The sequence below is a fragment of the Sminthopsis crassicaudata genome, chromosome 4 (assembly GCF_048593235.1).
Source record: "Sminthopsis crassicaudata isolate SCR6 chromosome 4, ASM4859323v1, whole genome shotgun sequence".
Lineage (NCBI taxonomy): Eukaryota > Metazoa > Chordata > Mammalia > Dasyuromorphia > Dasyuridae > Sminthopsis > Sminthopsis crassicaudata.
The window spans coordinates 210,646,647-210,660,209 of record NC_133620.1 but is presented as its reverse complement, the minus strand read 5'-3'; the positions used below and the strand labels follow the sequence as shown (position 1 = coordinate 210,660,209).

The window sequence follows — 13,563 nt, the reverse complement described above, 5'->3', positions numbered from 1 at the left end:
GCATCACAGGAGAATTCTATGGCAAAAGTGGTAAAAATAAGATATAGTACTTTTCCAAGGTAAATGTACTAATGCATTAATTCAGTAGGCTGTTCATCTAACTGCATATAAATAATCTGACACAGAACAGTATGCAGTTTGTAACAGATGTTTAAGATATACTTTTAATATCTTTCATTTAATCATATGTATTCATATGTATTCTTATCCCCTTGCTTTCTCCTATGCCAGTATCTTTTGTATGGCTATAGATTTTACTGAGAAGATGCAGGAGTAATACAAGTCTCAAAAAATCAAAAGGGAAATGAGAAGAGACCTATCATCTATAAAGAATTCCTCTTCCTTTTGGACTTTGTGCAAAGTCTTTCGTATTAAAGTGGCCAAAACAGTCTTTTGGGTTGGTTTTTTTTTTTTTTTTTTTTTTGATTCACCTGATAAAGGATAACTAAACAAACTTATCTTTCTATTAGGGACTTTTGTACAATTATAACAATCATAGAAGAAACTGTGTTGAAGACTCTTAATAGGCTGCATTTTGTTCTATCAAGTCCAATACTTTTACAAACAATAAATAAAAACAAAACCTTATAATTTCTATAGCTCTCAGACTACAAGACTGTGGAGATTCTCTCACAAAAAGGAACCATAAGAGCCCACTTGTTTATCTTATCATATTTTCATAGACTATTGTCATAAAGATTTTATAGGGATGAGAAGGTAGTCAGATAGGGATTACTAGTAACTGGTGAACTAGGCAGTTTCTGATTCTAAGATTGTATGAGTCTTAGTCTACTTATTTTTGATAATAATAATTTCTGTGATATTTTCCATTCTTTAGAAAGTATATGCTTTTACAAATATGAAAATGAATCCCTCAGTGCCTTTAAAATTGTGTTAATTCCAGCACAGATTTCCTTTGTGTATATTTGGTCAAGTATCTAAGTTGCCATCAAGTATTCATTAACTCAGGTAGTTTCTAAGACTCCTAATTTAAAAAATTATTTTTCATATTTAAGTGTTACTAAGAAATAGCAAAAATCAGAGTCAATGTGTACACTTTTATCCATTTTCCTTTTTTCTTTTTTTTGGAACTAACAGCTTATTTTTATGAAATAAAATGGTTAGAACTATCATAATTGCATGTAGAAATAATTGTACATGTCATCAACTTCTTATTAAATTTGTTATTAAATTTAATCTCACTTCTAATCAGGTATTCTGACTATATATAGGTAGCTCTTGTTAAAATCACTCCTTTACATGTTGTTTTATCAATTTCTTCTTTTGTGATGCTATTCAGGTCATGTATAGCTTCTTCTGAGAATTTTCCTAAAAGCATTTTTGATTTAGGATCACAGAATGATATTTAGGTGTAATAATAAACACTTTTTGACTGTTTTTGTTTCTCCAACAAATCTCCAACAAATTTTTCATCATCCTCCATTATCACATTGAAGACACTGTATTTCCAGATATATGGTGGAATAAGGGAAGAGTATGCTATCAATATTCTTAGTAAAATTTCTTTACTTCTACCTCTGGAAAAAACTGTGGGGGGGGGACATATAAGAAGCAACTAGCTTCATTCAACTTTTCTTGTTTATGATCACCACGATTAAGTAATATAAGGGGAAATGCCTAAGTATTTTACAAAAAAACAGTTCTTAGTAAAAGGAAAATATGCTACTAAATAAACAATTCACATAATATACTGTTAAAATTATAACTATATAAAATTATAACTATTACTTTTAATATAAAATAAATTGGATTGGACTTATGATTTCAGTAATATCAAGAGAACTTCTCCAACCAACACAGACTGGCATGAACTCTGTAACTTCTAAATGGAGAGGTTAAATAACTTGCCATTGAACACATAGCCAATAAGCAGCAGAAGCAGAAGCAATAATCAAATCTTACTGATTCTGAGGCCAACTCCCTGTCCAATATGAAAAGAAAATCTATTAAGGAACATAAGAGTTATAGAGACTAACAATTATTATGCTAACATCTAAAGTAAAATACTCAAAATATGCATTAATATTATGTATATCCTAACTGCATATAATTTAAATGAAATTTAATTTGCAGATTTAGCAAATCTGCAAAAACACAATTGTCAATTTTTTTTTTTTTTAGAAATATTGAGATCAACCCCAAAAAAATCTTTTTTCATTTCCTTTTATACGATATTCTTTTGTATTTCATTCTAGACCATACAAAAGGAGCTAGGAAATTATCCAGTTTCTCTAGCCTGTTAACCTTCCTGCAGAAAAAGAAATTGGTCAAATTAGTGAAAACACTAATCTAAAGTAAACTATTCTTTCTCCTCTAAGTCTGCCTTATATTTTGAATCACAGTTTTTCTGAGGCAGATGGAGGTAAGCAAGTACTGTGCTATGAAAGCTTCCTGATATGCAACAAATAGCATGGGAAAGTAAAAACAAGCAGAAGATAGTGAATTGTCCGGGCTAGCTCCCTGGAGGCCTCAAGAATATCTGGATTCAGGATAAATAAAAGTCCTTGGTCTTTAGGGGGAGAAGTGAAGGTGACAGACAAACTGCCACAGGCTCTCCACCAACCTTTATCCTCCCTGTCAGAAAAGTGAGTATGGCTTGTCTCACACCACCCTCTAATTCTTCCTAAAATTCTCTGTATACACCTAACATTGAGCCAGCCAGCACAGAATAGTGAGAAGGGCCATTTTTCCAAACTTATGCTAATAGAATCATTGTCCAATGGGTATTAGCTTTAAGTGCTCAGTTGTCTGATATAAGTACATCTTTTAAGAGTTTCAGCCCTTTACATTGAACAATGTCACCTAAATTTCAAAAGGATGAGGCAAAGAATTTTATTCTTAGTCAGGGCTGCAATGTAAAGCAAGGGAACTGGTGCTGGACCTAGAGTCAAGAAGACTTGAGTTCTAGTTTGAACCTAGCACTTTAATTTCCTAGCTATGAGACCCTGGACAAGTTATTTAACCTCTATCTGCTCCATTTCAATCAACTGTTAAATGTTGTAATTATTCTCCCCTCCTTCCAGGTTGCTGTGAAGATCAGAGGAGATAGTATAAAGCACTTAGCAAATTGCCTGGTGTATAGTAGGCACTTAAATACTGTTCTCTTCATCCTGCTTGTCCAATATTATTTACATCAGAAATATTTGCCTAACCTATTCAAGCAAATTGTAGGAGTAAGAGTTTTAAAGACAATATTTAACTTGCAAATGCTGAATAATCAAGAGTTATCAATTCTAATACTACTGGCATGGATAATGGTTTATTTGGTGAAAAACAGCATTAGACTTATAGTCAGGAAACCTGGGTTCAAATCTTATTTCCTGCAATCTGACCAAGTCAATTAATTTCTGTAAGCTCAATTTCCTGATTTATAAAATAGAGCTAATAAATAATAACCTTTCTCACAAGTTGTTGCATCCAAAGTTGAAGTACTCAATATAAATAAATTCAGTATAGTATTTTGACCTTTTTTGTGGTTGTTGTTTGTTTGCTTTTTTTTTTTTTCTCATGTCATTCTTCTCTTTTGATCTGGATTTTTCTTGTACAGCATGACAAATATGAAAATAAGTTTAGAAGAATTGCACATATAATTACTTGTTATCTAGGGGAGGGGTGAGGAAGGATAAAAAGAAGAAAAATTTGGAACACAAGGTTTCATAAGGGCGAATGCTGAAAACTATCTTTGCATGTCTTTAAAAAAAGCTTTTATAAGAATAAATAAATAGATAAATGCAATATATAAAAAAAAAAATTATGAACATGACTTACTTCTGTGTGATACCCTTTACTTCTATGATCAAGAAGTTGAATAAGCAGGACCCATAATTCTCTGATGCATAGGCAGGAACAGTGGTGATTTATTAAAGCTTCAGAGGGCCTAACCTGAGAAAGAAAATAGAAAAATAAAGCACTGGATAACAAAAAAGTAAAACTCATTTTCTCCTATTGCTTTTAAAGAAAAAATATTTTCTCCATTCCTCAATTTGCTTTGATAGGAATAAGGACTGGGCTAGTGATTTTGTGAGTGCAATGAACTCTGGGTTATGAGTACAATTCTGCACTTTCTCAGTCAAAGTCTTACAGAGTCATCTGAGGCATTGAGAGGTTAAGTGACTTGGCCTCGATCACAGCCCTTATATGTAAGAGGTAAGATATGGAATCAAATATTTAGTATGTGCCAGGCACTGTGCTAAAGAGAGTTAAGCAATACGGTTTCCAACGCCACCTCTTTGACATACCATACTGTCTTTCATAACTTTTAAAATTTATACCCAATTATGGAATAGCCTAAAACAAAATGTACAATTTGATAATTTCTAAAAGAAATTTCCAATACACAGCAAAAATAATTATATAAACAAAAGATCAAGTGTGCATTACTGTCACGCTTTTATCCAATCTGTCTCAATATTATTTATTCAGTCTACCAGAATGAAATAGGACTTTGAATGAAAAGAATGAAATAGATGGGAAGGATTCAAATTTGTTGACAACAAAAGTTGACAAACTTTTTATATTAAATATATGCAGTTTATAAAGACAATGATTTCCACCTTATGTAATATTTCTGCAATAAAAAAATATCTTTAATGACTGGGTAATGTAGAAGTATGTATGCACATATATTTTTGTACGAAGAATTAACTTTCAATGTTTCACAAATTTGTATTTCTATAAATCAATAGGAGACATGTTCATTTAACATGATGAATAAAAGCTATTTTAATGGTATGGTTTACATTACTGTTTTCTATTCAATTACTGCATGAATTATTTCAATTAAAAACATGAATGTATTCATGTGGATTACCTTAAAAGAACACATGTGGTTAATGCTTATAGGCTTGCAAGTAAAAGCTTAACCACAGACATAAAAAACTATTAAATTAAAAAAAAAAAAAAAAACATTAAGGGCAAAAAAATTCCTGATATGTACAGTGCTTAGTCCTAAATATGTCTAAGATTTAAAATTAAGCTATCTTCAGTACCTCAGTGGGTCTGTGATGATCTCATCTACATTCTTTGAAATTAAGTGATAATTTATAAATCTGAGACTAAAATCTGTCCATCTCCTGAAATTAAGTTAACAGAACATAGTTCTGCTATACAAAAACAATTAAAGCCATTAAATTTTACTGATCTACTGTACTAAAAAAAAAAAACTGTAATATTGTAAAATATATGATCTCTTTGTGAACCCAGACTTTTTATAAATCAAGTCAAATCTCTCAAAGCTGGTCAGCTGTCTTTGTTCAGCTGCTTCTCACTTATCTCATCACTAGATAGCAGTGTAGCAACACATCATTACAGGGCTATACTCACTTATTTCAACATTAGTGGCAATCCCAAAACCCTAGATGTTTCAATACTTTTAAGGTTTTTCATTAAATAACATGTCAGTTTTATTGTTGTTCAGGGTCATTATTGGTCAGCAGTTTATAGACTCCAGAGATTTAGAAAGTTGAGTGAAAAGTAGTTATGGGAAAGGTTGTTGGGGAGGGAAGAGGGGGTACAGAGAGGGAGATGAGAGGAGAGAAGACAGGAAAGGAGAGGCTACAGGAGAGGAGAGTAAGGTAGGGGAAGGGAGATTTTGTTTTAAAATCTACTATTCTTACCACCTGCCAAGATTTAACATCTATGAAAAGAGTTGTCAGACTATCCTTAAGAATTAAATGGAAAATTACCTTTTAACCTTTCATATAACTGTCCAGTTAACTCCCAAATAAGTCTAAGGGCATTCTGTTTTGTCTTTTGAGAGATGGAAGAACTTTTAAAATTTTTTTTTTTAAAAAGTGGTTTTTGTACACTTGGTTTTTAATATAATTTTGGTTTTCCCACTCAGCTATCACAGAGTATTTTTAAAAAACACATCATGGGACATGCAATACTGACAAATTAAATATTTTGGACTAAGTACCTCTCTGTAAATGGAAGCAATACACTAAAAACAAAACAAACAAACAAACAAAAAAAAAACAGTCCTACACAATCAAAAGGATGAGAGATACTTTTATACCATTACCTTGGCATACCTACTGACTGACAAACTTATTAGGTCACAAAGGAGATTTTCACAATGTTCTTTAAACAGGCTGACGCTGGTCAAATTCTCACCAACCATATTCATTAACTGATAACTATACACAATTTGTTCTAAAAAAAACAGAAAAAAGGAAAATCTTTTCAAAATGTATCCTACTCAAGGCTTCTAAAACTTTTTTCTCATGATCTCTTTTTGCCTGAGAAATTTTTACATGACCCCAAGCACACAGGTATATAAAATAGGTACTCAAATCAAACATTTGTTTATTATATCATAATTTTGCAACCCCCACATTTAGCTATGAGACCCCATGTGGTGTGTCTTGACTCACAGTTTTAGAAACTCTATCTTACATTTTGGTTCTATAAAATTTCATTAACAGAAAAGAGTAGTAATATTCACTCCCTTTAGCTACTTCTTACAGGTACTATACTAATTAGTTTTACAAAAAAAAGATACAGTTTGAGGATATAGTCCTTGCTACTTACACTAGTTACCAAAAGTTCTTTCATATTCTGTTTGCAGATGTAGAGATATTCCTATATTCTTAAACACATTTATCTAAAATATTTGGCATAACTAAAAGGGCTTCAACCAGTCTGTCAGTCAACAAGTAACTGTTAAATGTTTAATATATTTCAGATACCATATCAAGTTTTAGGGATACAAAGAAAAGCATAGAACAGCCTGTATTCCCAAAGAGCTCATAGACTAATGGGAAATGCATGTCAATAGCTATGTAAAAACAAGAGAGAGACAAGATTAATAACAATAACAATAATCACCATAGTCAGCATCTATATAAGCTATAAATGTTACAAAGTACTTCACAAATATCTTCTTTTTATCTTTACAAAAATCCTGGGGAGGTAGGAACATAATTATTCCTATTTTTCAGATGAAGAAACTGAAAGTTATTTGCCCAGGGCAACAAAGCTATTAAATATTTAAGGCTGAATTCAAACTCATGACTTCCTGACTCCAGGTCCGATTGCTCTATTTACTGTGCATCTTGTTGCCTCTCTTTTAAGATGGGTAATGACCAACAAAACAAAAGGCGGCATTAAGTTAGGATTTTAGTTGGAACTAGAAAGAAATCAAGGAAAATGGAACATTGAGATTAGAGAAAATTTGAAGCATGAAAGACAGTCAGTGAAAATGTTCAACCTGGGAAATGGTGTCTCCTAAGAAGAAGAGGAAGGAGACTTAATGCCACTGTATCACTGAGCATATAGGGGGAAGTAAGATGTATGAAGACTGGAAAGGAAGAAGAGGTCATATTATGAAGACCTTTCAATGTTTCATCTTCTTTAAATTATAATTCATTCTAAAAAATATACATTGACCATAAACTGAATTACAGAAATAAAAACAAACTGAAAAGAAGTAGACACTAATAACAGCACCATACTACAAGTCAATATTCCAATCAGTGATGCTGAAGAGGGTAAAGTTGTTCAGTTCTATGAAGTGCCACAACATCTTATAGAAATAACACCAAAAAAAAAGTCATATTCATCAAAAGTATAGGGAATGCTAAAGTAAGAAATTCAAAGATCCATTGGAATATAGGCAAGTTGGCTTTGGAATACAAAATGAAGTAGGACAGAGACTAATAGTTTTGTCAAGATGACTTCCTGGTCACATCAAACACCCTTTTTCAATAACCCCCAAGGTGATTCCACACAGGGACACCCTCAGATGGTTAGTATCTAAATCAGATTGATTATATACTTCACAACCAAAAGTGGTAAAGCTCTCTATAGTCAGTTAAAATAAGGCATAAAGTTGGTTGTGGCTCATGATTTTCTTTTTGTAAAATTTAAATTGAAGAAAGCAAAAAAAATCATCAGACTTAGGTATAACCTAAATATCATCCCTTATGGATATGAAAAAAGGTGATAAATAGAACCTGATTGAGTGCTTGAAGAACTGTAAACAGAGGTTCATGATATTGTATAGGCAGCAACAAAAAAATATTCCAAAGAAAAAGAAGAGTGACAAAGCAAAAAAAGCTGTCTGAGAAGGTTTTATAAATAGCTGAGGAAAGAAGGAAAGCAAAAGGGGAAAAAAGAAAAGATATACCCAATTGAATGCAGAATTCCAAATAGCAAGGAGAGATAAGAAACTTCTTAAATGAGCAATGTAAAGAAACAGAAGAAAACAATTGAATGGGAAAGACAAGAGATATCTTCAAGAAATTAAGATTATTAAGGGAACATTTCATGCAAAAATGGTCATGATTAACAAAAGTAGAAGAGATTAAGAAAAAGTGGAAAAAATATACTGAACAATTATATAGGAAAGATCTTAAGATCACTTGTCTAGAACCAGACATCCTAGAGAATGAATTCAAGTGATCTTTAAGAAGCACTGTTAACAATAATGCTAATGAAGGTGACAAAAGTCCTGGTAAGCTATTTAAAATCTTAAAAGATGATGCCATTAAAGTGCTGCCCTCAGTATGTCAGTAAATTTGGAAAATTCAACAATGGCCTTGAGATTAGAAAAAATTACTTGATATCCCAATCCTAAAAAGGGCAATGCCCAAAATTGTTCAATTTATTGAACAATCAAATTACACATGCCAGTGGGGTTATGCCTCAGATTTATCAAATGAGGCTTCAGCAATTTGTGAACTGAGAATTTCCAGAAGAGCAGGCTGGTTTTCAAAGAGGCACCGAAATTAGAGATTAAATTGTCAACATTCACTGAATCATGGAGAAAATAAGAGACTTGTAGACTTGATTCTTCTCAATAGTTTAGTGATCCAAAGCAATCCCAATAGACTTTGGATAGAAAATGCCATCTGCATCAAGAAAAAACTATGGAGATTGAATGTAAATCAACACATGCTGTTCACTTTTTTCTGTTCTTTTTTTTTTCTTCTCCCAAGGTTTTTCCCTTTTGTTCTGATTTTTTTCTCCCAATATAATTCATAAAACAATGTGTATTATAAAAAAAATTTTTTATTTTTTTTAAAAAAGGGACTTTAAGGAAAAAACATTTCATTGACCATACTAAAGCCAGTAACTGTGTGAACCACAACAAAAATGTGGCAAATCCTTAAAGGGATTAAAGTAACAAATCATTCTACTTGTCTCCTGAGGAACTTGTATGAGGGTCAAGAAACAACATTTAGAATGAAACAGAACATTTATTGGTTAAGACTGAGAAAGGAATACAGAATGCTATATATTTTCACCATATTCATTAACTTAAAAGCAGAATGTATCAAGTGGCATGCTAGGTGGACAAATAATAAGCCAGAAAGTTGCCAAGAAATATCAGCTATCTCAGATATGTATATAAAATATTCTGATGGCAGAAAATAAAGAATTAAGAAGTTTCTTGATAAGGGTGAAAAAGGAGTGTAAAAGTTGGCTTGAAGCTTAATATTAAAACAAACAAACAAAAAAAAAAAAACTAAGATCAGAACAATTGGTCCTATCACTTTCTGGCAAACAAAGGGAGAAGAAATAGAATAGTATCATGACAAATTTTATATTCTTGGGCTCAAAGATCACTGTGGATGACAACTGCAGTCATAAAATTAAAAGATGATTGCTCCTTGGAAGGAAAGCTATGGAAGGAAAGCTATGGCAAATCTGGATAGGAAAGTAGATGTACAGTCAAAGCTTTGGTTTTTTTCAGTATGATTGTGTATATTGTATATATTCATATACTCAATAAGAGTTGGATTAAAAAGATATGAGTGCTACAGAAACAACACTTTTCTAAATATGGTTCTAGAGAAGACTTTTGAAAGTCCTTTGGACAGCAAGGAAAAATTAGTTAATACTTAATAAAGAAATTAATTGAGATTATTCATTGGAAGGACAAACACTGAAGCTAAAGCCAAAATACTTTGTCCACATAATGATTAGACAAGTCTTACTGGAAAAGAATCTGAGGTTAGGAAAGGATGAATAGATAGTGTTAAAGGATCGAACATGAGGATGGACAGACTTGAGAAAATAGAGGAAGATGGAAGGGTGTGATGTCTTATGTTCATGGCATCATAAAGAATAAAACACAACTGACAAAAATCACAACACTAATAATATCTCCTATATATACACTACACTTTAAAGCTTGTAAAGTACTTTACAAAAATTAATCTCAAAATTCTCAACAATCCTAAGTGAAGTACTATTATCATTCCCTTTCACAGATGAGGAAACTGAGATTCATAGAAAATAAAGTGATTTGCCCAGAATCACAGAACAATTATTAAATGTTTCAGAAGAAAAGTGAAATTTGGTCTTTTAGATTTCTATAACCATTTTGCCTCAAATCTTTTAGGGCAGAAAAGTAAGACTGAAACAGGGATGATAAATTATCAGAACATGGAAATGTGTATATATACTAGAGGTCCAAGTGAGGACAAAACAGCTGGGGAGGGGATTTTCATCAAAACTTGCACATCTTCTCAACCTCAGCCATCTGATTATAGCTAAAAAAAATTATTTGGAGAACTGTATTTCACGGAGAAGAAAAAAATAAGCTGACTTCTTAAGTAACAGGAAAAAATATCTTTTCAAAGTACTGTGGTAATTTATCCATTAAATTACTATTTTGATGCCTAATGGTGGTACGGAAATCTACTTGGGTTCTTAAAGCTGGGCTCAGTTTTGGCAGTTCCTACCAAAGCAATGAAGTTTTCTGTGAGTAGAGGCCTAACTGCAGTGGATTGTAAATCTATCAGCTAGGAACCAATTTAATTAAGGAACACTAGATTAGCAATAAGATGATGACTTTTTCAGGCATAGCAATCTTAGAAGCACTTCAATTTAACAGTAGTAGTACTCATACTAAGAAAATAAAATATTTTTAAAGTATTGTAATAATCAAGAATCTAGAATTAGGCAGGTAATAAATATTTTTAAATGTTAACAGTGCTAATATGATATTGGTTGGAACTTCTACTTTCCTTTACAAAAGAACCAAAACTAATCTTTATTAAATGTACATAACTCAACAAAATAGTCAGGAAAAGGAATATAAAGAAATTAATGGAAAGGCAAGACACACAATGGCACTACTTAGACTTACTTGATGCTTTTTCACCTAGGATGTGAAGAATTTCCAGCACTAACCAATGGATATCCAAATGAAGATGTATTAAATGCCATGATGGTGGAAACAGCTGTGAAAGACATCCAGAGACTGAATTATCAATTACGACTGAAATTCCCCAATACTTTCATACGTGTTATACTGCTATATAGTTTTCCTAGTCACCTATTTTTCTTAGTATACAAGGTTGAAGGCCCAATTAACTGACTACCATTCTGAAACATAGACAAACCTTTTATCTCATTTATCATTAGAACAGCTCTGTAAAGATTTGCAGTAAGGATATATTACCACCTCACTATATTGGTTTAAGAGAGACTTAACTAAAAGCACTGAAAGAGAACTGAAGAGTTTACGTAAAGTTACTTCCAACCTTTGATTCCATTCAAGGTGCAAGCCAGGAAACACTTCAGAAAAATTACATAAATTTCCATTGTTCTTATTTTAGAATTTTTCTAAGTGAAGTTAAGAAAGCAAATTTTTATCAGGTTCCTTAAGTGTCATTTTATGATTTTAAACACTTCTATGAGCCATTATGTTCATGAGGATGGCATTAATTTGATATTAAATATCCTCATCTTGTCAGGATTTTTCACTAGTGTGAAATTCAAAATATACACTTGGATTATTAACACCACAATAAAAATAGTTACATTACTCAATGTATTATTTTTTTAAAAATCTAACTGATAATGCTGTCACTTCTTGCTGGTTCATGTGACTATGTGATCATAGCTTCAAAAGACAAATTTTTAAAAACAATATTTTTTGTTCTTTAAGTGATGAAATCACATGGCATTTTGTTATTTAAAAAATTATCTTTTCCCCTAGTCATTTTTTTCAAGTTCAATTCAATTCAATTCAACAAGTTCTTATTAAACATCAATATATGACTGACATCCTACCCTCATTCTACTAAGGAGGAATAAGGAATGATATGTATTATACTAGTACATTTATGTATCACAAATATATAAATCAATTTCTGTAGTGGGAAAGTGTTCCATAAGACGAAAATAGATCCTGTGGATGAAGTTGAGCTAAGGATTCTAAAAACTCTGGAGAGATGAGGAGAGTGTTTTAGGCATGAGGGACAGCCTGTATAGAGTTTTAGAAACAAAAGAAAAAATATCATGTATAGAGAATAGGGCGTAGGCCAGTTTGGTTAGAAAACAATGGATTAACAGGGAATGATAGGTTTAACAAAACTTTATTCTGTTGATTTTCAAGTCAAACTATCTTAAATTTGCCTATACAAAGCAATAAAGAATCTGTTTGGCAAAGTGAATGTGGAGTGGCTCAGAGTAATGAAACTCAGGCTCAAGAATCACCCCTGGGAATATATAACCCTGATCAAATTACTTTACCTCTTTCTGACCAGACAATTATTTAAGAAGGAAAGAAATAAGCAATTATTAAGTAACTATTTTGGTACAATCAATTCATTTGGTCCTCATAACAATCTTGTGAGGGAAATGCATTTTACAACCACACAAAGTACAAAATTTCCATTTTACAACTGAGGCAAACAAAAATTAATGATTTGCCCAGGGTCAAACAGCTACTATATATCTGGGGTCAAATTTGAACAAAAGTTTTCCTGACTTCAATGACACTGCTTCAAATAGGTACCAAATTGCAGAGAAGATGTTGATCTGCCATTGATCATGGCAATGGAGTTTTTCTCATGAGAATTTCGCAATACCAATGCAATCACAAGCCAAGTACCATTCTATTCCATAAGGATCAGTAACAGGTAGTCATACTTACTTCATGATCACTTACATGACTTCATGCTTATTTCCATTTCTATTTCTTCCTGTCACTAGCTTAAATTACATATTCTTCTGAGTGGTTGTTATTGGGTTTTTGTTTTAGTGATTCATAGTTTTGATTGACTTAGTAATTCATAGTTCATATGTGGGGGGAAAGAGCAAGTTCAGTATATTCTATGAGAATTTGGCAGAGATGGGGGATGGAAAAGAAAAGAAAAGAAAAGAAAAGAAAAGAAAAGAAAAGAAAAGAAAAGAAAAGAAAAGAAAAGAAGAGAAGAGAAGAGAAGAGAAGAGAAGAGAAGAGAAGAGAAGAGAAGAGAAGAGAAGAGAAGAGAAGAGAAGAGAAGAGAAGAGAAGAGAAGAGAAGAGAAGAGAAGAGAAGAGAAGAGAAGAGAAGAGAAGAGAAGAGAAGAGAAGAGAAGAGAAAAGAAAAGAAGAAAAGAAAAGAAAAAAGAAAAGAAAAGAAAAGAAAAGAAAAGAAAAGAAAAGAAAAGAAAAGAAAAGAAAAGAAAAGAAAAGGAGGGAGAGGCAAGGACAGGAAAAGCTAGAGAACTCAACTTGGAAGTAACTTCTCCATTTTTTGTCCTTCTGTACTTTCTTATGTATTTATATCCTTATGTACTTTCTGTCCTTTCTTATTCTTCT

At 32.0% G+C, this 13,563-nt stretch overlaps 1 protein-coding gene across 2 annotated transcripts in view; it reads right to left on the bottom strand.

The window, feature by feature from the left end:
* MMS22L (MMS22 like, DNA repair protein) overlaps window positions 1-13,563 on the bottom strand; it is a 156,586-nt gene that overhangs the window by 123,809 nt on the left and 19,214 nt on the right. For both annotated transcript variants that reach the window (XM_074310240.1, XM_074310241.1), the window contains exons 7-9: window positions 11,120-11,213; window positions 6,044-6,174; window positions 3,790-3,903 (exon numbers count right to left, since the gene is read on the bottom strand). In XM_074310240.1, coding sequence (XP_074166341.1) covers window positions 3,790-3,903; window positions 6,044-6,174; window positions 11,120-11,213 — 339 coding nt within the window. The remainder of the gene's footprint in view (window positions 1-3,789; window positions 3,904-6,043; window positions 6,175-11,119; window positions 11,214-13,563) is intronic.